The sequence below is a fragment of the Moschus berezovskii genome, chromosome 14, assembly GCF_049115385.1.
Source record: "Moschus berezovskii isolate FMDL1 chromosome 14, NW_MosBer_1.0, whole genome shotgun sequence".
NCBI lineage: Eukaryota > Metazoa > Chordata > Mammalia > Artiodactyla > Moschidae > Moschus > Moschus berezovskii.
Genome location: NC_142473.1, coordinates 28,463,037 through 28,487,993, shown reverse-complemented (window position 1 = coordinate 28,487,993; position 24,957 = coordinate 28,463,037). Strand labels below are relative to the sequence as shown.

At 51.7% G+C, this 24,957-nt stretch overlaps 1 protein-coding gene across 2 annotated transcripts; it reads right to left on the bottom strand.

The window, feature by feature from the left end:
- Nucleotides 1-11,857: 11,857 nt before the first annotated feature.
- On the bottom strand, nt 11,858-24,543 carry HTR3A (5-hydroxytryptamine receptor 3A). Of its 2 annotated transcripts, XM_088843447.1 has the most exons (10): nt 24,474-24,543; nt 24,378-24,385; nt 22,103-22,246; nt 20,663-20,707; nt 19,428-19,537; nt 17,880-18,049; nt 14,959-15,119; nt 14,467-14,677; nt 14,144-14,365; nt 11,858-12,156 (listed from the first exon to the last, which is right to left on the bottom strand). In XM_088843447.1, exons 1-10 carry the CDS (start codon nt 24,541-24,543, stop codon nt 11,858-11,860), a joined length of 1,440 nt encoding a protein of 479 aa, XP_088699573.1. The 2 variants fall into 2 exon arrangements, with proteins under 2 accessions (XP_088699573.1, XP_055278461.2); XM_055422486.2 differs by lacking the exon at nt 24,378-24,385 and having other exon boundaries at nt 22,103-22,269.
- Nucleotides 24,544-24,957: the final 414 nt, after the last annotated feature.

Below are 24,957 nucleotides of genomic sequence, written 5' to 3'. Positions count from 1 at the left end.
CACCAGTGCCCCCACATTCCAGGCACTGTGTTAGGAAGTTGGCGGGAGGAAGGCTAAGATTCTGAGAACGGTGGCGATCACTGCCATTCCCATGTAATATGCTGTGGAACAGGGGTATGCGTGGGTGTTGTGGACACTCAGAACTGTGAGAGATGACAATCGGGCTGCATCTTGGGTTGGGTAGGAGCTTGCCAGAATGACGTCTTAGGCAGGGGGACTAGCCTGTGTAAAAGGCCCAGGATCAGAGCTTCCTGAGTGGTACTTGTGTACAACCTGTGCAGCCTAACACAGCCACCCCGTGAAGCTGGGGCCCAGGTGCCTGCAGGGGGTGGTCAGGCTGGTCCCAAACGCTGCATGCACCACAGCAGACCTTCGGGGTTGGACCCCTCACCTGCACCCCCATTTCCCACCAGTTCCCTTCCATCAGGCCCCTTAGGGGTGCTATTGCTTAAATGTGGGCTGGCCCCAGGGGATTTCTGCTTTACTCCCAAACTCTGGGGAAGCCCCAGGGAACTGTTAGGAAGCTAGGGAAAGGCCCAAATCCATTTTGCCCTTTAGCAATACAATCGCCCTTTCTCTCTACTCTGCGGGAGGGCATATGGGTTTCCTCCTCCACAAAAGGGATTATTAACAAAAAGTAAACTTTGAAGACAATGGTTTGCCTTGGGATTCCTTGTCAGTCCAGCCCCAACTTTCAACCCCATGGGGCACATCTCCTGCCAGCAGTGCCCACTCCAAACTGCACCCCACCCCCACGTTCAAGCTCAAGCATCTCTGAGGGGAGGGAGCCCCCAGGACCTTGTCCTTCGGATGGGGGGAAGGCAGGGAATGGGAGCCTCAGAGCCCCTCCCTGCCTGACCCCCACCCCCACCCCGCACCACTTCCTGCTCCAGAATCAGTCCATCCTTCTTCCTGGGGGCAGGGGGGCAGAGGCCAGGGAGGACTCCGTGCAGCTAGCTCTACCTCAGACATGCGGCATTTGACCTGTGACCCCCACAGGAAATCCTTCCAACCTCTGAGACCAACCTCAGGAGGGAAACCGTGACCCCAGAATGGACAGAGGGCAGTGCGGAGGCCTCTCCTCCCCTCCCCCAGCCCACGATGGCTCAACTCTGGAATCTGCAGGCGTGGAGGCTCTCACAGCCAACCAGCCCGCTTAGGTCTCAGCCTTGGCAGGGGACCAGGGGAACCAGAAAGGGGGAGTAAGTTGCTGCACGCTGCCTGCTCGGGACAGCCCATGTGTAATTATTAATGACATGGTCTGCGCGCAGGTTGGAAAAGAATTCCCAGACATGAGGCAGAATGAGAGGAGAATAAAGTTTATTGGAGAGGGAGATGCTGTTAGAATAGCGGGCTGGCTCAAGGGAGAGCCGAACCCTTTCCCAGGCTAGTAGCCAATTTTTATAGCTTCAAGACAGAGACAATTCCTACTGGAACAGTGGCATTAAGTGGTGGTTAGGATGCTACAGGGTGGGCATATTACTTAATATGGGGTCAGGGAACTGGCTGTTTAGATCTGAGGCTCATGGCGACGGTTGCTATGGGGCTTGGTCAGTTCCAAAGACTTTTATCCTGTGACCTTGGTACAGGGCTCCACATCTGTGACCTTGATAGGCGTGCTGTGCTTAGTCGCTCAGTCGTGTCCAACTCTGCGACCCTATGGACTGTAGCCCACCAGGGGCTGCATAATTAATTGTGCCTCCATTTCCAGTACAGAAACGCTCTGGTCTGGCTGGTAATTACAGGATCATCCTGGCAGAAGGGGACTCACATGGAATCCACATCACCAACCCCTTCATTCATTCTAACATTGAGCTCCCGCCCTGAGCCTGGCACAGGTCTGGTCCTGGAGACACAGAGCTGAGTAAGAGGCAGACAAGTCCTGATCTCAGGTGCCCTCAGCCTGCAACAACTTGGAGTGGGGCTTGGGTTCCCAGCTGGAGATTGAGGTCCAGTTAACGGCAGTGAAAGCACCAGATCCTAGCCATTATACCAGTGGTCAGTGACAAGGGCCTGGCCCTTTGGCTTTGCAGAAAAGAATTTCCACAAAAATGGAAAGTAGCGAAGCAAGCAAAGTATTTATTAAGAGGATAAAAGTATAGTACATGTGGATAGGCACACAGGCAGACTCAGATGGAGTCCCTGCGTCGTGCCCTAGTGGTAGTTTTTTTTTTTTTTCTAAAATTTTTATTTAATAAATGGTACAAAGCCCAATGCCAAAAACATTAAAATTTCACCAAATGAAAAAATACTATAGAATACACAGTTGTAAAAAGCTACATTAAGTTATTTTACAACTGCCTCAGGCTGCAAAAAGAAAAAAAACCCAATGCCATACCTAAGTTATCCCTCTCTCAAAATAATGCCATTTATGTTATAAACCATGAACACCCCATCAAAAGACGGGAACTGCTTTTGTTAATTCATATATATATATATATATATATATATATATGACTGTATCACTTTGCTATACACCTGAAAAAAACACAAGACTGTAAATGAAATATAGTACAATATAAAATAAAAACAAGTAACAGAACTTTGGGGCTTTACACCGAGTTAGAGTTCCTACCAGAGGGACAACAGCGCCACAGCTGTTAAACTATCTAGTGGTAGTTTAAATCACTTATATGAGGCATTTCTTCTGGTTTTTCTTTGGCCAACCATTTTGATTTCCCTGGGTCACAGTCCATATTTGGTATATCTCAGGATCCTTCCAATTGTGTTCGCGCATCTCTTAGCCAAGATGGAGCCTACCACTAAGGTCTGCGGGTAGCTCACCTCTCACCTCCAAGGAGCCTTTCTGCCCATGTGTGGTCGGAGAGGTCTCCTGACTTTGAGAATGAGAAATTTGTGGTCTGGGCAGGGCCCAGCTTCCTCCCTTAATTGTCTTGCTGTTCTCATGTTGGAGTTTCTCGGGCCATAGGGAATGAATATCCAATTGCTTTACCCTAGGGGGGCCCACCCCGCTTCTGCCTGAGTCCCGGCTTTGGGAGCTCACAGATTTTGGCTGCTACAGCCCCAGACCGACTCTGGCACAGCGTGGAGGTGCTGGGGGAAAGTGCCTCATTCTCTTCATTCCCCACCTCCGGACTCCCCAGTGCTGTTTTGGCTGCCTGGGTCTCTCTTCTACCTTACTCCCGGCTCCCCACCCCAACTGGCATTGTCGGGGAGGTGAAGAGTAGATTCGAGAAGGGGTTGCAGATAAGGGCTCCCGTTTGCACACTAGATGTCTCTTTCTCCAACCATAGCTCATTCCCTCTTTTGCTCACTAAATGCCAAGCATGGACTATGTGCCAGCCCCGTGTGAGTGGTGAACAAGGAGAGAAATAACCTGTCTTGGGGACCTCACGGGCTGGGAGTCAGGATAAATGCTAGAGAAATCATCTGACAATACATGAATGAATTACAGTCCTGAGAGAGTAGGGAACCGGGGTGGGTGTTGAAAGAGACATGCTGAGTGAAGCGAAAGCAGCAAGAGAAGCACACGCTCACCTTCAGGTGCTTCTGAAGGGGGACCTTCTCGTGGGGATCTGAAGCCCAGTGACACACCCGGCTGGTGGCTGGATTCGAGCTTCATGAGTGAAAGCAGAAAGATGAGTCCTTGGGTGGCAAGGGCAGGGGGTGGTTCTGTCAGCAAAGAGAAAAGGAGGGAGCACAGAGCTGGTGCCTCGGGCCGCGATGAAGTGTCACCTAGCGGAAAGGCACCATTTCCTGGACCCCAACCTCGGAAGGTCCTCCAGGGGTTGTTCTATCCATGCCCCTGCCTGTCCTGCTGTCTCAAAGAGGGCGAATCAGGAGAAGGAGGTGTTTGTCTCTGGGAAAGTCTTAGTAGGGAGGTGATTTTGCACCCCATTCTACGTTTAATACCTGTTGCCTCAAGAAGCCCTAAGGCGACTGCCTTGGTGGTCTAATGGTTAAGACTTCGCCTTCCAATGCTGCGGGTGTGGGTTCGATTCCTGGTCAGGGAACTAAGATCCCACATGTTTCCTGGCCATGAAACCAAAACATAAAACAGAAACAATATTGTAACAGATTCAATAAAGACTTTAAAAATGGCAGAATGATTCCCCCGCTCCCAAGATAACTTCTTCCTAACACCCAGAGCCTGTGATTATCTTGCATTACAAGTCAAAGGGTCTTTGCAGATGTGATTAATTTAAAGATCTTGAGGTGGGACTTAATTCTGGATCATCTGGGTGAGCCCGTCAGATTCACAAAGGTCATTATAAGTGAAGAGGGAGGCAAAACAGAGACAGACATGTAAGAAAGAGAGATCTGAAAGACATTATACTCCTGGCTTTGAGACTGGGGAAAGGGGTCATGAGCCAAGGAATACAGGCAACCTCCAGACTACAGAAAAGGCGAGGAAACACATTCTCTCCTGGAACTTCCAGAAAGAACAGAGCCCTGCCAATCCACTTTGGACTGTAAGATAAGAAATTTGTGTTTTTCAATCGGCAACTTGTTATTTGCAAAACAGAAACAGCAATACAGACATAGAGAATAAATGCATTGACACAAAGTGGAGGAAAGGGAGTAGGGTGAATTTGGAGACGGGGACTGACTTATATACACTATTGATGCTGTGTATAAAAAAACTAGAAAACTAATGGGAACCTATGGTATAGGTCAGGGAAATCTAGCGCAATGTGGTGACCTAAATGGAAAGGAAATCCTAAAAAGAAGGGATATATGTTCATGTGTAGGGGATCCACTTTGCTGTACAGCAGAAACTAACACAGCATTGTAAAGCAACTATATTACAATAAAAATTAATTAAAAAAGAATCAACAGGGGAAATGAATAAATAAATTGGTAATTTGTTACAGCAGCAGCAGATTAATACATACAGCTAGCAGGCTGCAAGAGCAAAAAGTTATGGTTGTTGCCCTGGGAGGGGTGAAGAAATCATGCCATTAACTCTGCTTAGGACCAATATCATCTCTGGTCCTTACCCCAGAGCCACTGGATAAGTGTCTCCCAGGATGCACTTTCTCTAACTGCTGACCTCCACCCCCACCCACGCCCACACCCACACCTTCCCGGCTCCTGCTCTGGGCAGCCCCTCACTCTTGCTTTTCTCTTCCTAGGACCCTGGAGGACCATCTCAGAGCCTGTGTGGTGTGGGCTGGAGTTGGGGCCCGAGAGACATGGGCAGAGGAGAAACGTGGGGAGTCCTCCATGGACCTGTGTGTGTACGGTGTTAGCTAAAACAGCTCCTTTCACCGTTATGCATTGATCTCTTCATCACACAAGCAGAAAGGGGGAAATAAACTAGGTATGAAGCCCGGTGTGGGCCGGAGGCCCGAGCACAGAAACAAAAGAGGCTGCTGCTGAGGGATCAGCATGGGCACAGCCTCTGCCCAGAGCATCGGAACAGGGCACCGAGCTCTCTGAAACGTGATCCTGGGTGCTGGCCAAAAGAAAGGGGCTTGCCTTGAGAAGAGGACTTGCCTCAGAGACTCCGAGGAGATGGGGCATTTGGGGGGAAGGGGGTGAGGTGGGGGCAAAAAGTGTTTCGTAGGCCCCTCCATAGAACTTCTGGACTTTGCCGCCACCTTGTGGACAGAGTCTAGAAGGACAGGGTTGTGGCTGCCCTTGGCTGAAGTCACATGCCAGGCCCTGTAGGATGGTACTTCTTTCTGACCTTTGAGTTGGGGGGTTCTTCAGGGCACATGGAAGTGAATCCTAGGCTCCCATGATTCCGAATGTCATACTCATGATGTGTCCCGCTGCCAAGAATCGTTATCTTTGCAGACAGGGACACAGGAGGTGGAACTGAAGAGAAGAGATCCAACTCAAATCAGTGTAATCCACCCACGTGTTGCCCAGTATCCATAGGCTTTCCCAGAGAACTTGAAGCTGTGGTTTTAGGAAGGAACTCTGTACAAAGGAACCTGGGAGTGCTCAAGGGCAAGGCAGAGGGGGTAACAGTAGGAGAAAAAGGGAAAGGAAGGAACAGGACACAGAGATGTGGATTCAGCCTGGTGTGGACAGAGCTGGCCTTATAGTGAGTGAGCCACCAGCTCACTTCCTCCTGCCCATTTCTAAAATGCAGACAAGGAAATGGGAGAAGTTCTCACCCATTCAGAACGTGATGCAAGCAGATTGAGGAAGGGTCCATATGCCACTCAACATCCCTCTACTCCAGCCTCACGACTTCCCTGGGCTTTTCACCAAGATGGGAGTGTGAAAATCAGCTTTCTCCACAGCCCTATGAGCCGGTACTAATGTGTGCCCATTTTTCAGATGAGATGATTGAGGCACGGAGGAGTGAAGTGCTCGTCCAAGGTTTCATAGTGAGCATGTGATGGGGCCAAAATTCCAATGTGGGGTAGGCCACTCCACATAGTATGCTCATACTGTCCAAATAAATATATTGCAAAACGAATCGGGTGACCACACTTCTGGTGGCCTAGCTCTGGGTCTCTCCCAACTTGGCTCTGACAGGAAAATGATGTAGTTTTCTCCCTGGTTTCCCCCTTCCCAACCTAGATAAAGGTCTCTCTTCAAAGGCTTCTAGGAAATGAGGTTCCATTCTTCCCTTTCAGACTCCGTCTCACGCATGTCAGGAATATGGCTCTCAGGAAGTTCCTCCTGCAGTCTAACCTTCACCCATCTTCCTTCAGGTCAAGTCCAGATAGAAGGTCCCAGATAGGAGAGAGAGAGCAGAGTGGACAGGCTTCTGTCTCAGAGAAGTGTATTCTTGGTCTCTAAAAGCAGGGTTTAATTCTCTAACAGTGACAGTCAGGGCCGGCCAATCACGGACCTTAATGGGAGAGCTTAAATTATAGAGGACCAAGTTAGGCGATAGGGAAAAAAAAAAAAAACAATCAACAAAACCCACCCAACTCCCAGCCCCTGGTACTGCAGCTGATAGGTAATTATCTGCTGTTTGTGCGCGCTGTTCAGGCTCCAGCCCTGACTACTCGGGAAGGACAGTGTGGGGACTAGACCATTGGGCTGGTGTCAGGCCAAGACGATCGAGAGGGGCCCCGGCCAGACCCTTCTCGGCGTCTTCACCCTTCTCCCACCCCTCCACTCCCCTCCTATCAGGGGAGGAGCTGCCCTCTCTTGCCCAACACCCTCCCCGCAAACCCTGGGAGGAGAGAGGGAGTGATTAGCATGGGGCATTGTCCCCAGATAATGGGCCCCAGCTGCCGCTTGCAAGAAGAGACAAAGCGCCCGGCCGCTCCACAAACATTATCCCCTCGTTAAATCTGTTATTAGATTAGATTCAAAATGTATTGATTCAGAGTCTGGTGGGGGGAGGTGGCGCGGAGGACGGGGATGTGGCTGGGGAGTGCGGCACCACACTTCTCCCAGGGCGCGCCCGCGCCTTCCCCCCAATTCCCCCCAGCAGGCAGTTTTCCCTCCCGGGTCCGAGCGGAATCTCCCCTAAGCCCAAACCTTGACTCTGAGTTCCGCCGCTCGCCTGGACCGTAGCCAGAGCTGCGGAATGTCCACTCTTGCCGGGGAGATCGGGGAGGGGGAAGGGGGACTGGGGTCGTGGAGCGCAGACGAACCCCTCCGCGCGGGAAAGGCAGCCTCGCTGAGATACAGGCGGTGAGCTCCACAGCTGGGAACCCTATACAGGGCTGGGTCGCTCAGGCTGGGCGCTTTCAAGTCCTTTAAGGCAATCTTTTGAGCAGAAATGACAGGTTTGGAAAGCAGTGCGGATGGGAAAGGAGATGAACTGGGACTGTTGGTAGGGGAGTGGAGAAGGCTGCAGCAGAGGAATGGAGATGAGCTATAGAGAATCCGTCTAGTCAAGGCTATGGTTTCCAGTGGTCATGTATGGGTGTGAGAGCTGGACTGTAGAGAAACCTGAGTGCCGAAGAACTGATGCTTTTGAACTGTGGTGTTGGAGACCTTTGAGAGTCCCGTGGACTGCAAGGAGATCCAACTAGCCCATCCTAAAGGAAATCAGTCCTGAATATTCATTGAAAGGACTGATGCTGAAGCTGAAACTCCAATATTTTGGCCACCTGATGCAGAGAACTGACTCATTTGAAAAGACCCTGATGCTGGGAAAGATTGAAGGCAGGAGGAGAAGGGGATGACAGAGGATGAGATGGTTGAATGGTATCACTGACTCAATGGACATGAGTTTGAGCAAGCTCCAGGAGTTGGTGATGGGCAGTGAGGCCTGGTGTGCTACAGCCCATGGGGTCGCAAAGAGTCGGACACAACCGGGCAACTGAACTGGACTGAACTGGGCGCTTCTCAGAAGCACTTGTTTTTAAAGACTTGGGTGGAGAATGAGAAATATCATATGATATCAAATATCATATGATATCGCTTATATGTGGCATCTAGAAAGAAATGATACAAATGAACTTATTTATAAAATAGATTCACAGACTTAAGAGAAGGAGCATTGTAGTTACCGGGGGAAGAGATAGTTAGGGTTTAGGGTACGGACATGTACACATTGCTATATTTAAAAATGGAAAAACACCAGGGACCTACTGAATAGCACAGGAAACTCTGCTCAATGTTATGCGGTAGCCGGGATGGGAGGAGAGTTTGGGGGAGAATGGATACGTGTATATGTATGGCTGAGTCCCTTTGCTGTTCACCTGAAGCTGTCACACCATTGTTGACTATACTCTAATATAAAATTAAAAGTTTAAAAAAGAGAAAATTGACTTAAATAAGAAAAAATAAATTAAGAAGAAAAATAGAAAGATAAGAGAAAAAAAATAAGACATGGGTAGTTTCTGGGTTTTTTTGCCTAGGACAGAAAAAGAGGGAAGGAGCCGAAGTGGCTGAGGAAGGAAAAAGGGAAGTTCTGGGAGAGATACAGGTGGAGGGAGCTTCTGCGTGTTCTCGTATCCCAGGCAGAGTAAAGGTCTGCTGGGGCGGCGCCCAGGATCGATACTGATAGACAGGAGTGAGTAAACCAGGGGATTCTCTGCCCCGGGCCTCAGTTTCCCGTCCCTGGGCAGCACAGCCTGGTTGCCGGATCGATGAGCTGATTGGTTGTAGCCAGTGGAGCGGAGGATGTTACACGTGGCGGCTCATTCTCCAGGTGGTTAATTGGCTGCCTCAATGCTGGGCTCTGTTGCTCCATTGATTGTGGGTGAAGAGTGGGGAGGGGGAGATGGGGAATCAATAGGTTGATGAGTGTCTTACTAGCTCTTTGGTTGGACACTTTGTCAATAGCCACCCACTTACTGATCAGCGGTGCATGGACAGTGCCAGACCGTCCAGCTTTCTTTCTCTCTCTCTCTGGCCTGAGACATGAGACCCATGGCTGGCCCATGACTGCATGACTTGGCCCAGCAAGTCCAAGTGTAGAGTAGAGTGGAACAGCTTTGATCCCAAGATCAGGCTCCCAAGCATAGGCTGCCAGGATCATCCTGAGAACGTCAGGATAAACAGGATAAGCAGGATCAAGATAAACATCTTCAGCCCAATCTTTGCTCAGCAGGAGGCAACTATTGTGTGCTTGTGCGTGTGCTTAGTCGGTCAGTCATGTCCCACTCTTTGCGACCCCTTGGACTGTAGCCCACCAGGCTTCTCTGTCCATGGACTTCTCCAGGCAAGAATACTGGAGCGGGCCATCATTTCCTCCTGGATCCAGGGGATCTTCCTGACCCAAGGATCCAACCAGCGTTTCTTACGTCTCCTGCATTGGCAGGCAAATTCTTTACCACTGGGTCACCTGGGAAGCCCATTGTGAATGGGAGCCATTCTCCAGCCCCACAGTCTCCTGCTTTTTTTCTGGAAAACCTATGCATCAACAAAACAAAGTAAAATCCTTTACTAATATCAAGAGTACATATGTCTGAGGTGGAAGCAGCAGATGAAACTCATCCCAGCTTATATTAGGAACCAGCAACTGGTTAGATAATATTTCATGAGTTCCTTCTGCTGGGGAAGCTGGGTGAGAAGCAGCTCCAGGAATCTAAACCAGACAAGCCTGCTTCCTCAGCCTCTAGGCTTTTTCAGATAGGAAGTTCTCAAGGCACTGCCTTCTATCCAGCCTCCTTGGATGGTCTGAAAATTGGAGATGCAAGAGCTTGGGTCCAAGGGAAGGTGTCGGTTCGGGTATTCCACTATGAACCCCTTACAGCTGGGCAGCCAGGAACAGCTCATCCTAGATATTTTAAGAAGTCCTTTTCGTTTAGCCTGGAAGACTTGAGTTCCTGAGACAGGCAGCCCCAGACAGGGAGGCTGATAAGACTGGAATGAGAAAGGAAGAACCAGAGAAAGTCTCAGGCAAACACAGCAGACTCTAAGGCATCATTCTTAGTGGGTTCTAGGATTCCTCTCCTCTGAATACTTGTTAGGTGGAGGGAGCGATGGAGTTTGGATGTTCCTTGTGCATGCCTGCATGCTCAGCTGCTTCATGTCCGCCTCTTTGCGACCCAATGGACTGTAGCCTGCCAGGCTCCTCAGTCCATGGAAGTCTCCAGGTAAGAATACTGGAGTGTGTTACCATGCCCTTCTCCAGGGGATCTTCCTCACCCAGTGATCGAACCCATGTCTCCTGCATTACAGGCAATTTCTTTACTGCTGAGCCACTGAAGAAGTCTGTGATGTTCCTTAGTGAAGTGAAGTCGCTCAGTCGTGTCCAACTCTTTGTGATCCCATGGACTGTAGTCTACCAGGCTTCTCTGTCCATAGGATTTTCCAAGCAAGAGTACTGGAGTGGGTTGCCATTTCCTTCTCCAGGGGATCTTCCTGACCCAGGGATCGAACCCATGTCTCCTGCATTGCAGGTAGACGCTTTACCCTCTGAGCCACCAGGTATCTTTAAACCCTGATGTGTGAGAGAGGGGCCAGGATCTGATATGTAAGATCGGAGACCATGCCTTGGACTCTCCCTCCCTCATGGTCCTGCTTTCTGGTGGATATGCCAGGGGCTGGCTGCTAAGAGTTCCCAAAGGAGCTAGATAAGTGCAAGACTTAGGAAGCATTCTCTGCTTTTAAACACCAAACCAATGGGTGCTGGCCGTGGTGCTGATGTTCTTGCTGGAGGAGAGCGGGCTCCCAGCTTCCCCAAGAGGCCATGAGCCCACAATGGTAACAGGACTATGTAGATCCTTCCATCATCTTTCCAGGGGATTACAGAACTGAGCATCATTCTCCCCACCTCCCCACTACTAAGTGTTCATGGTTCTGATCCTCATACCTTGAGTCCCACCTCCAATTGTCTCCTTCAGAACAGCCACCATTTGGTCACCTCTTAATTCCTTGGGCCAGAAAGCACCAAACATCTGAAACCACAGATAATTCCCCAACCTCATTACCACCGGTAACTTCAGACCTCATCTTCCATCCGCCTGGATGCTGACAAAGGGTCAATAAGAGAGTTTAGGGATTCATCACATTTTATTATCTCCTTCACCTGATAGGTGTTCAGGGAAGTGGCCACCAGTGAGCAGGGAGACCTTAGGGTTGGATGAACCTAATGGAGAGTAATGAGGCCCATGTGGCGGAGAGCTGGCTTACCTTCCACCTCAAAACAAGGCTGAGGGGGTGAGAAGAATTCCAAAGTGCCAGTTCAGGGAAATGCCCTTGGGGAAACTGAGGCTTGATGTTTAGACAGAGTGAAGTCAGGCCATGTGTGTGTTTCTTCTGATCTGAGAGTGTGTTTTAAAGCCACAGTGGGCCTGTAGGGGAGTGGATTAGGATGGAAGAATCTTCAACACCAAGTTTGAGGGAGGGAGAGTGAAGGCCCTTGTTTGGGACTACTGAGATGGATTGGCACAGACAGGAACTGTATACGTGCTTTGAGAACATCACTGGTGCCCTTTGGCCCTGAAATTCCCCCACCCCCATCCTAACAGGCGCCGTCACCTCCAACTCCCCCCGTGGCCAGGCGCTGGGCTGGACTCACTCAGGAATACTGCCAAATGGACCAGAGTGTGACCAGGGTGATGCTGTAGGCCAGCACCGCCAGCAGGTAGATGCGGAAGAGCAGCCGGTCCAGCACGGAGCCCACACGCAGCCAGTCCCGGGCCACCTCTCGGCTCCCCTCCCGCTTTTCCAGGAAGTGCCGGATGGAGGTTAGCTCCTGCAGCAGCCCGCGCACTGCCAGGGAGGCCTCCCGAGGCGGCGGGGGAGGGCTGCCTCTGCCCCTCAGGGTCTTCTCCAAGTCCCGGGGTCCCCCCAGATGGCTGCAGTGGTTTCCCATGTCTAGAAGAAGGACAGAGCATTGGCAAAGGAGGGAGGCCCAGCAGCCTTGTGTGAATGTCTGATGCCTTTACGTTTCTAAGGCATCAGACATTTTTACAATGTGTGATTTCAGACCTAAAGAGTACAGAGAATAGCTTACATCTTTGGGTACCCACCATCCAACTTAAGCAAATAAAGAAAGCCAACGCAGTTGAAGATCACTGTATATCCTTCTTCCTTAGTCACATCCTTCATCCCTCCCCAGATCAGCAAGACCATGAATTTGATGTTTATCCTTCACGCATGCATTTTTTTTTTTAACCCAAGGGCTTTCCCCAGTCATTTAATATACATTATATCATTTGAACCTCCTAGCAGCCCCATGGAGAGGCAGACTTAAAGTGATTACTAACTACACTCTTCACATGAAGATGTGAAAGCTCAGAGAGGTTAAGGGACTAGCCTGCGATGACACAGCCAGAGTATCATTTAACGGTGAGGCCACCGAGGTCCAGGTATCTGGACTCCAAATCCACTGCTTTGTCCACTACATCATATCACCTCCCTGCACTCCTCTCCATTACTTTGAATCCTTCCGGACCAGAAAATACACCTTTGGATCACTGCCTTCACCAGGTGAGCAGTAGAATTAGGCATTAGTCTATCGCACGAGCTCTTCGGTTAACCAAACATGTTCTACAAAAGGCCAGGCCCCAGCCAGGAGGAGGACACAAAGGAGGGGAGAAAGGTGGAGGGTTTAAAACACCAGCTTGGAGTCAGATGAGCCTGGGTTCAAATCGTGCCTTCGCCAGGTCCTGGGTCTGTGACTTAGGGCAAGCTGTTTGGCCTCTCTATGCTTCTGTTTACTCATTTGAAAAATGAAAATGAGGATCCTATTGGGTCACCATGAGAATGACCTGTGATAATGCACAGAAAATGCTTTGCACCTGGTAAAGAGCTCAAGAAATCAACAAACCAATCTCTACCACCAGCACCAATAGAAGCATGAGGGATTTAGTGTCCCTCTGTGCCCTGTCTCTCTGCCTTGTAGGTGTTTGAAATTCTAAAGGGCCTGGTCTTTGGCTGATTCTAATGAGAGAGTGTTAGGAACCAGGCTGCAGTGTTGAACTTCAGGAGGGTAGTTGTCCCATCGGTGCCTGTTGTCATTGTTTCGTTGCTAAGTCGTGTCCAACTCTTTTGGTACCCGAGGGACTGTAGCCCACCAGGCTCCTCTGTAGACCCCATGGAATATCCCAGGTAAGAACACTGGAGTGGGTTGCCATTTCCTTCTCCAGGGAATCTTCCCGACCCAGGGATCAGACTCACGTCTCCTGCATTGCAGGTAGATTCTTTACTGCTGAGCCACCAGGAAAGCCCTATAAGGGCCTGAGGGGCATCCACTTGACCTCCCTTGGGACCCATCTCAGGCAAGGTCACCCTCAGCCCAGAGGTCTTAGGTCCTGACAGGCTTAGTCTCTGGGACTCCTAAACCCTCGTCCCCTCCACCCAGGCTGCTGTTGCTGCTGCTGCTAAATCGCATCAGTCGTGTCTGACTCTGTGTGACCCCGCAGATGGCAGCCCACCAGGCTCCCTTGTCCCTGGGATTCTCCAGGCAAGAACACTGGAGTGGGTTGCCATTTCCTTCCCCAATGCATGAAAGTGAAAACTGAAAGTGAAGTCGCTCAGTTGTGTCTGACTCTTAGAGACCCCATGGACTGCAGCCCACCAGGCTCCTCCGTCCATGGGATTTTCCAGGCAAGAGTACTGGAGTGGGTCACCAGTGCCTTCTCCACCCAGGCTGATGAGTGAATACAAAGTGAGGAAGGGGTTTGATTGATGCCTTTGGCTGAAGTCTGCCATGAGTTCTCGGTGCAGGATGGTACCCAGTTTGCAGGCCCTGCCCAGGCTCTCTGGCCTGGCGAGCCCTCCAGAGCCTCCCCCACCGCTAAGTCCCTGCCTCCAGGTCAGAAGTTCCCCTCCACATGGGACTCTCCCATTCCTGTCTCACCTGAGCAGTCATCGGTCTTGGTGGCTTGGGAGGTGGCTGCGGGCCTACGGGCCGTTGACTGCTCCCCTAGGCAGAGGAGCAGGGCGACTCTCTCAAGAACCAGGTGGCGCAGCCAGGCGGGCACTGGCTGCTGCAGGTCCTGTTTGTGTACCAGCCGCACAATGAGGATCGTCTCGGCCAAGCTGATCACCAGGAGAGCCATGCACACGACGAAGTAGACACCTGTGCGCCCCAGGACGGAGCAGGGTGGAGGACACACACGGGAGGTCGGAGAGGCGCCAGTCCCTCGGCCCAGGGAGCGCTTCCCCAGGAGCAGGCCTCACCGATGAGGGGCGTGCCAATGGCAGTGGCAGGCAGGGTGTCGGACACGATGATCAGGAAGACCGAGTAGCCCAGGAGCAGCGTGATTTTGAAGGAGACTCTCTCACCGCTGTCTGGAGGCAGGTAGAAGCCCACGATGTCCACGACCATGAGGAAGATACTGGGCAGAAGCAGACTGACTGCATAGAAGAGAGGCCGTCGGCGGATGACCACCTGGATCGAGAGAGGAGCTCGGGGAGAGGGGGCAGACGGGTTCTCCCCAGGAACCCACCCCACCCCAGATCCTCTTGCTTCGCGGAGCTTTCAGCCTGGACTGCTGAAGATGTAGACAAACCCCATATACTGTCTCTGGATCAAAGCACGTGACTGTTCAGGAAAGCTGTGTTTCCCCAACCACTTCGTTGGGGCTGCAGGGCACCCTGGAGTTGGGAAAGGGCTACGGAGGGTTCTTCCCCAGATGCCTCCTGAAGTCTGCCCGGGTGTGCCCCACTCACGTAGAACTTCATCTCTGCGTAGCTGTCACTGCTTTCTATACTGAACTCCCGAAACTGGGTCAGCACCCCCAGCAGCTCCCACTCGCCCTGGTTCATGAAGACGCTCCTGTCCAACTTCACCTTTTCAGGCAGGCGCCACAGGGAGATGTTGATGTCCTGGACTGAGAGAGGAGAAAGCGGGCAGCTTTGGAGCCCAGGCCAGGGGCATCCCAGACCCTGTGATGGTGGGGCAGCACCCACGTGGCATGGCTCAAGTCTTCGCTCTTAATCTTCAGCCTGTTTCTGGGCTGTAAGATGAGGTCACAGTGCCCCCTGTACCTGTCTGTGCAGTGGGGCTGTACAGAAGGGATGGGTCTTGGATGGAGACACAGCCAAATGCAAACAACGGGGCAAACTATTTATTAGAATGCCTTCTCCTCTTTCTGTCTCTGTCTCCCTCTCTCTCTCTCTCTCTCACACACACACACACACACACACACACTCATACCTTCAAGCACTCCTCTAGGTTTCTTGTTAGAATTCTCATTTAGGCAATGAGCAAGAGGCAGCTTTCCTCATCTTTGCCTTGATAGAGATGCCTGCCTTCATATTTATTTATGCAGCTACGCCGTGTCTTTGTTTTGGCATGTGAGAGATCTTACACATGGTTGTGGCATGCAGGATCTCGTTCCCTGATCAGGGATCGAACCCAGGCCTCCTGCTTTGGGAGTGTGAAGTCTTAGTCACTGGCCCACCAGAGAAGTCCCTGAGTTGCCTGTCTTTAAAGGTGAATTAGGAAAATAACCAAAATCCTCCCTTACAGAATAGCAGTTACACTGCTCCGCATGTATACTAGTGAAACAGATATACACGAGCAGCAGAAGACAGCAGTATCCGTTGCAGCAAAATACTGCGAAAGATCTAAATTTCCACCAATCAGGGGAATGCTTAATAAAGTTCATGCAGTCCAAATCATGAACTATTCTACAGCAGTCAACATTGATGAGGAAGAGCTAAATCTGCAGTAACTGGAAAAATGCCCAAGACTGGTTGTTAAGGAAAAAGACTCAGGTACAAATATATATTGGAACACAAAATATTTCACACTTATGTAAAATAAAAACCCATAAAACAACTTCTGGATACTTTCCATAGATGTGTATGTATGTGTATGTATTCAGAGGCTGGAGAAGGATCTGGAAGAACATATTATATAAAATATATATCAGTATACATATGTATATCATTATACTGATAAAAATTAAGTCTCGGTGTAGGGAGTTGTTGGTAAGAGTTTGGGATTGAGAGTAGAGGTCAAAAGTCAAAGATTATTTGCAATTATGACTTTTGTTCAAGGGAATTACATATTACCTTTGTCATTTACAGTTAACACAATAAAATCAGGTTAGAACTGGAGGATGCCTCTATGCAGAAGAGAGATGCTCACTTCACTAGACCTTGAAGGGCACCTAGCGTGCGTCCACTCAGTGGAAGTTTGCCAAGCATCTTCCTTTGTGTTCGGCACTGCCCTGGGGAGCTAATCACAGCCAGAAATCATGTCCCTGCTCCCTAGGTTTCCGTCTGGTGGAGGAGTAGATGTTGAAATAAGTCTTTACAAATGAACAGAAGGAGAGAGAAAACAAGAGCCGATGAAACTGGGTGATGGAGGCGCCTTGTTTGGGCGACGAACGGGGGTTTACTGAGTAACTGACACGGACCCTGTGATTAGAAGTTGCGTAGAGGGACTTTGGGCTTCTCTGTGGTTCAGACGGTGAAGAATCTGCCTGTAATGCGGGAGACCTGGGTTCAACCCCTGGACTGGGAAGATCCTCTGGAGAAAGGAATGGACAGAAGGGAATGGTTACCCACTCCAGGACTCTTGCCTGGAGAATTCCATGGACAGAGGAGCCTGGTGGGCTACAGTTCATGGGGTTGCAAAGAGTTGAACATGACTGAGTGACTATACTTTCACTTTCTTTCACTGAGGGACTTCACTGGTGGTCCAGTGGTTATGACACCACGCTTCCAATGCAGGGGCCATGGATTCCTTCCCCGGTTGAAGAACTGAGATCCTACATGCCGCAGGTGTCAGAGGGCAGGAGTGGGGCCAGAAGGAGAAAAGGAGAGGGAGGGGCAAGGTGTCCAAGGAGAAGCAGCAGCATGTGAGGAAGGGAAAAAAACAAAGGGTGTTGGGGCCAGGAAGGCAGGCAGCTGAGCTGGAGGCCCAGGAGCAGGTGAAGCCCGAGTGGTGTCTGTGCGCAGAGGCCTGTAGAGCAGGTCAGAGAACTGGCTCAGGCCTCAGGAGTGCTGGGGAAACACTGAGAGTTTTAAGTAGATAGAGACATGATCAGATTCGCATGACTTTTCAATTAAACCAAATGTGAGGGGGACACACACACATGGGTTATTACTTCCCCAGCGAGGGATGGAACCTGAGTTCCCTGCATTGGAAGCTCTGAGCTTTACCCGCTGGACTGCCAGGGAAGTCCCCAGATTTGCGTTTGCATAAAATCTCTCTGGCTGCTGTGAGGAGCATGAACTGGTGTGGGGGTAGGAATGAATGGGGACCGACTGCTAGGAGCTACTGCAGAAACCCGGGCGGGAGATGAGGGTAGCTGGCTCAGAGGGGAGGGTCCATCAGTGAAGAAGTGGGTGGATCTGAAAGACACTTCCTGCCACATCCTACTTGTGATTTGGGAAAAACATCATCCCTGATCGAGCATCTTGCCCTCAGTTTACACCGTCTCATTCCATCCTTAGGACAGCTGAGGGAGGCGACGAGGGCGACACGGTCAATGCCATTTAGAGGATGAGAAACAGAGGCTGAGCAAATAAGTGGTGAGCGAATTGGAGAAGGGAGACTACATCCCTGGGGGTGCTTCTCACGCAGGCATCCCGGGGCCCCCAGCTGTTCTCCCGCCTCCCACAGCCCCTGGACTCACTGTTGTGCAGCCAGCTGGTGAAGGTCAGCGAGCAGTTCTGTACGTCGAAGGGGAAGTTGTAGATGTCCAGGCTGCAGGCGGTCATCACCTGGAGGGGCTTGTAGTTCTGGACCTCGCCGTGATGCCGGACATACACATACGGGATGTTTGGAGACTTCCCCACGTCCACACTAGCCAGGGAAGAGGGGTGGGTTTGGGGCTCAAGAAGCAGGTCAAGCCCTGGATGTCAGAAGGTCTCTGAGCAGCTTGGCAGGGGAAGAGATGCAGAGAGGGTCCAGACAATAGGACAACCTGGCAGTTTTGTCTGGCCTCGGCGTGTCCAAGCTTCTTGTGTAAGGCTTCCTTACCTGCCATCGCCAAGGCCACTTTTCAAGCAGTTAAAAAGCATTTCTCCTTTATTCCCCTGGCAGCCTAGCTACAAAAGGCAAGCCAGGAGTCCACGGACCCTAAAGCGGGCCACAAGGAGAGCACCCAGCTGTCCCCCGCATGCCACCCACCCGGGCTGGGCAGAGCTCAGCTCCCAGGATCAACAGCCTGGTGGCATCGGGCAGCCTTGGTGGGAGAGCAGACCCTTGGGTTCCATCCCTAGGAATCCTTGAATGAAAACAATCATTTCCAGAGGTGGGGGGGTGGGGGCAGAACTAGAGAAATCATTGAGAAGAATTAGGGCAAGAAATGAAGTCCTATAAGAGTTCATCCCACTCTCTGGGAAGACCCCAGGCTGAGCTCCGCCAAGAGAGCCTGGGGTCCCGAGCCTGTGGCCTTCTGTGGCATCAGGCTGAGAGACAAGAAGTCAAAACCAAGGCTACTTCAGTGTTGAAAATGGGGATCCAGCCTGAAACTGGAGATGCCCGGTCCCTCCAGCCTCAGCTCTGCAGGGAGTGAGGCTCTCAGTCAGCTGCCTCCCTGAATGGTGAGCGGCACCCCATGGACATGGGCGATGCAGTGGGTACTGGGTGGAGGACAGCTGACCCCCGCCACCTTCTCCTTCCATCTCCCCAGCCATCTTCCCAGCCCTTGGATTCAGAAGCCCAGGCAGTGGAGCCTGAAGGATGGGGAGAAGGAATGTTGGCTGCTGGGAATAAAGGCTGGTGGGACCCACTTCATCCCGGGGTGCAATCTGTGCCCACGCAGGCACATGTGTGGCTTGAAAGTTTGAGTGTCTCCTGGCCCCAAGTCTCCTCTGCCAGCCATCACTGCCACTTTACTCCTTTCAGAAATATTCCTGTCCTCTTTAAAAACACTGCTCCTCACTAGACTATCATAAAAATGTAAATTCATTCACTGGCCTCCTTTCTCCCTGGAAAGGGATCCTTGGATCAAGGGGAAGAGCAAAGTTTCAGCATCAGACATAGAAAAAGAGGAGTTTTTAAAAGAAAAGAAAGGGAGAAAAAGATAAAGGGGAATGAGGGCCCAATGCAACGTTACCTCCATTTCTGCAGGTCTGGTGGAGCATCTCAAATACAAAGCGGTGATCTTGTCTCCTGCCCCCCTGCCGTCCCCAGCCCCCAAGCCCCTGGCTGCCAAGCGTCTGATGGCAGTACTCACAACTCATTGATAAGGATGTCTGGGACCCAGATGCTGTCTGTGGGGATGGACAATTTGGTGATGTTGTCAAAGTCCTCAGGGTTCCACTGGAGAAACTCATCGGTCCAGTACTAGGGGAGGAGCAGGAATGATCACGGGTGACCCAGTCCATCATGGGCGGGGCGGTCTGCAACTCAGGCCAACTTCACTGCTCAGAGCCCAAAACAGGGGGGACATCTTCTTGGGAGAATCTGAGTGTCAGTGGCACGCAGGTTACTCAGTGGTACCCAAGAATCCCTTCCCCTCCGCACTCACACATCCCTGCACGCGAATGTATACAACACAGACAGATGTAGCCTCTCCCCGGGGAAGGTATCCAGTCATTTCTAATGTTATAAACCACCTAGCCATCAACCGAGGCATGTGCGCTAAGTCACTTCAGTCATGTCCGACTCCTTGCAACCCTATGAATTGTAGCCCTCCAAACTCCTCTGTCCATGGGGTTTTCCAGGCAAGAATACTGGAGTAGGCTGTCATTTCCGCTTAGATAAATCCCTTCTTGGGTCTTGATCTACACATAGACAGACAGGGATAATAGTATGCACCTCACAGGGTAAGATATGGCTATTGCTAAATTTCAATCCATGCCTCCTCCACTATCTTGCCAGAATGACTGGTCTAAAATGTAAATGCCGCCGTGTCGCTCCTTTGCCTCTGAGCCCTCCTTGCACCCTGCCTGAGTGGTGCCCATCAGAAGCTGGAGGAGTGGGGAAATGGCTGGGGATAGGAAGACTAAGTGATGGGATCATCCTGTTTCAGTCACCCAGTTTGGTTGTCATCCAATTTGGCTTTCATAGAGGGAAGAACTTTCTAGCAATTAGAGCTGTTTGAAAGCAAAGCGGCTGCCTTCTGAGCTGCCAGTCACCGAGGTGTTTGATCGGCAGAAGGACAAACACTTGTTAGAGATGCTGTGAAAAAGCTTGGAAACCAGAGGAGAGGTTGGGGTATTTCTCCTCCGCTGATCTTTAAGCCGCCTCCCGTTCCCAGTCCTGAGGTTAGAGGGGCCCAGATCCCGGAGACCCCAGATCTCATGAGCATGCCTCTCCCCTCCTCTCCTCTCCCCTTTCTTCCCCTCCTTCCCTTGCCCAAGGCCTCTGAGATTCCCAGCTCCTCTGAGACAGAGGAGCACCCTCAGGAAGGGTTGCCTGCCCCCCAGTCCCAGGAAATGGGGATGGGGGTGGGGCTGGTTAGCTCACCTGCCGATACCAGATGTAGGTGGTGAGGACCTGATTCTTCTCATCCTGTGGAGGGAACAGGAGCTCAGCAAAGGCGACCCTGTGGGCTGGGAGCCCACCCTGCACACGCCAACCCCAACAGGAGCTGCTGCTGTGTCCCTGCTCCCTTGAGAATGAGGAAATGGGGTGGGGAAAGGGGCCACCCAGGAAAAAATCGGTCTTCTACTAGGAGACACCTAGGAAGAAGTTCAAGGATTTCTTTTTTAACATATGTGTGTGTGTTCACACATATATGTCTTCTATTATCTTCTATTCTGTTGTGTGTATTTCACATAAACATATATAATATAATAACATAATAAAAGATAATAATAGAAGACATATATAACAACCATAAAGAAGGCTGAGGGCCAAAGAATCGATGTTTATGAATTGTGACGCTGGAGAAGACTTCTGAGAGTCCCGTGGACTGCAAGGAGATCAAAGAAGTCAACCTTAGAGGAAATCAACCCTAAATATTCACTGGAAGGACTGATGCTGAAGCTGAAACTCCAATACTTTAGCAACCTGATGCAAATAGCTGACTCATTGGAAAAGACCCTGATGCTGGGAAAGATTGAGGGCAGGAGAAGGGGATGACAGAGGATGAGATGGTTGGATGGCATCACTGACTCAATGGACATGAGTTTGAGCAAGCTCTGGGAGGTGGTGAAGGACAGGGAAGCCTGGTGTGCTGCAGTCCATGGGGTTGCAGGGTCAGACATGACTTAGCGACTAAACAACATAACAACATCATATAGATGTATATCTGTACAATTATATCTGTATGTATGTATATACACCTATTTCCTACCTTAGCATGAAGTCAAAAGGTACAGACCCACATAAAATGAAAAATTCATCACTCTCCCTCCCTTCCATCCAATTCCCAATCTCCCTTCCTGAAACAGGCAGCTGACTCCAGTAGAGATGGCCAGAGAAGTCAGTTCTGCTCACCCTACCCCAGCGCAGCACCTGCATCTCTGCAGCTGCCTTTTTCTTTATCTCTGCCCAGCATCCAACCCCCTCTGCTGGGCAGTGCACTGCACCCTACTTCAGCAATTGATTAATTGCTTTATTTATGATTAATTCTTCAACCACGATTTAGTAACACCCGCCATGTACCAGGAACGTGTGTAAGACAGTGAGGCTGTGGAGGTGAACAGGATGGTCTGCACCCTCACCCAGCTCACCCGGGGAGGTGCGATGTGAGAAGAACCACATGTACACACAACCCGGGCCGTAGGGTGTGGGAGAGGCAGCCACGCAGGTGACCCCAGTTTTCATTTGGGGAGCATCCTGAGCTGTGGGATCAAGGCTCAGGGGCTATGGGCACCCAAAAGCCCACCCTGGACTTGGTCTCACATGCTCTCCCACTCAGAAGGTCCGCCTTGGGGCAGGGCAGCGGGGCCGGGTGCTCACCACGCTGAGGATGGCGTAGACAATGACATCGATGGACACGGTGGTCGGGGTCCTCCAGTCCCGCACGGGTCGCACGCCCTTCTTGTAGTTGGTCAGCAGGTGATCTGACAGCCGCAGAAGAGCCGGCCTGGAGGCATTGAGGGGCTGGGGGTCCCCCGTGTGCTTGGCTGGGAAGGACAGATAGCAAAGCCTGAGTCTGCCCCAGAGCTCTGGCCCTGGTTTCAAAGCTAGTAAACGTGTCCCCTCTTAGTCCCACCTCCCAGAACTCCCAGATACCCACAGACTGAAATTCCCATCACTGGAGGATTTTTGCCTATAGAGGTTCCTGCCAAAATCCAAAGGTATTCATAAGGGTAGCCCCAGCTCCCATTTATATGAGAAAGGAAGCTGGGCTGTGAGAGCAGGTGGCATGAGGCAGGTGAGGTCTCCTTGAGTCGGCCAAGGATGAGATGGGTTGAGAGTCGCTGCCCGCCCGGACAACGGGCTCTGGGAGCCGAGGGAAGCTGGCCCTGGCAGGAGATCCTAGAGAGTGTGGCCCCAAGTGCACAGACTCTAAGCCCAGCATTCTGCAGGATGCCAGCCTCAGCGGAGGTCAGAGCTCAGTGTCTGCACAGCTCACAGTCCCCGGGACCCCAGCCTACTGCTGACGAGGAGAGAAGGGTGGGCACCCAGCGAACGCAGACATTCCCTCTCCGACCTACAAAGCCCACCCTAGGGAGAGCCCGCCCTGTTTCCATGCTCACGCAAACTCCCGAGGAGTCCTTGCTGGGCCTCCTTCTTAGTCTAGCTTTCTGGGCTGGTTTGATGGGGTTAGGAAGAGGGCTGGGGTGGAGTGTGGAGGAAGCCAGTAGAAGCCAAGCTGCTCCCAGAGCCAGAGGCCTGCAAGGGTAAAATCGTGAAACCCCACACCTAGGCCCTCGCCCCACTCTGAGGGGATTTCACATGAGCGCCTCAGCTGTCCCTCTGGGAAACAGTAAGAGCATTTCCTGAAAGATGCCAGAAACACGAAGGGGAAAGACAGGGTGGGGGAGGGGGCACCCTGGAGATCACAGGGCGCTGCGGGGGGGAGGGGTGGCGGGGGGCAGGGCCTTAAGGCTGCCTCTTCTCCCAACTCATCTGCTGTGCGTGCAATCCCTACAGCAAACTGGTCCTGCAGGTTCCCTTTCCTGCCCACCCCCCACTCCCCAATAAATTTTCAGAAAATCAACAGCAGAGAGAGAGAAAGGAAGATGAGAGGAGGTTTACTGAGCGTCCCCTTTGGGAATAATGTCAATGAGCATATCATTCATTTCAGTATCAGCCCCCTGGGCTGGCTGTCACGAGACCCCACATTACAGATAAAGATGCCCAAGGCTCAGACAGGCGAGTACCGTGCCCTGCAGGCAAGGGAGCTGGGATTCAGACGCAGGTCCCTGCGTATCTTCACTGCACCAGCAACAGCCCAGGTCTTATCATAAGTCTGGGATTCTGACCAGACTGGGCACCGCAGACCTCAGAGCCAAGGACCAGTGCTGGGAGAGATAGAGCTCCCCCTCAACCAGAGAAGTCCCAGACCACAGTCTTAACTCACAGCCTGGGCCTGCCCATCCCTCCGAGATACCCCCAACAACACGAGGAAAACCATCGTGCCCCTAAGCCCCTCGGAGCTGTGCATTTAAGCACATCCTAACTGTGCCTGACCTGGCTTCAAAGAGCTCTGGCTGGAGAGAAAACCTCCCCACGAAGGGTGGAGGTGGGGGATGAATATTGTCTGCAACAAAGGAAATGGATTCTTTTGTAGCTAAAACTCCTCGTATCCCCAGGAGGCGGGAAAGGATGGGTGAGGGAATGAAGAGAGAAGTTTGGCGCTATCTGAGCTGACCCTGGAAGGAACTTTTCTAGAAGACAAAGGCCCAGAGAGCTCGCACAATGAAAGCAGTGTAGTCAGGGAAGATGACATCTGTCCTGGTCTCTACTGCTGCGGAATTGTGTGACCCTGGGTGAAATCCACCCACCCTGGACCGCAGCATTCACGTTTATAACAAGAGAGAGGGGATCAAGAGAGCTCCAACTTCCCTTACAGCTGCCCTTCGATGAGTCTGGGGGCAAAGAGAAGAGGAGCCTGCTAAGCATTTCCCACACAGCAGGCTGTGCCACGCCCCACTCTGCAAGCTCTGCTCTCACCCTTCGCTTGAGATGCCCAACTTTCTAGCTGTATCCCCAAGGTGTGGAAATCCCCTCTCGCCCACATGCGATAAGGTCCCTGACTTTCCTGTTGTCTCACCCGCTTCAAAACCCTCCTTCCTTCAAATTTTGGAGGCGCTAAGCATCCCCTGCCCCACCTCTGTCCGCTGCCACCCAGGTGCTGTGTGCTGTCCCACCATCTCCTTACCTTCTCCCCGTGGTGCCAGCAGCATGGGCAGAAGCAAGCCAAGCAGCGCCCGCGGCACCCAGGGCAACATAGTCGCTTCTCTTGGAGCAGGATTCAGGGTGAGCGCTGCAGAGGACCAGCCTGCCTGCGCTCCACCAGCCTCATGTCAGCCAGCCTCCCGCACGTCCTGAGGCTGCAGCCTTACGCTGCCCCTGGCCACCAGGGCTGGGAAACCGCCAAGTTTTCCTGCAATCAATCCTTCCGCTGGATCAGGTTTCAGGGAGGGGAGGGAAGGGGAGGAAGCCCGCCAGGCTGATGTCACTGGGGGCCAATGGAGCTTAGTTCTCCCACTCAGCCAGGTGGCCTGGCCAAGTTCCCCAAGGAGTAACTAGGGGACAGAGGGCTGCAGGAGCCCCTGGAGCAAGGGGGCAGCCTGTCTGTTAAGAGATGCTCCAGGATGCTGCCTTCGCTTATACCCCTCGCTAGCCTTTAGCTGGGGCTTTTC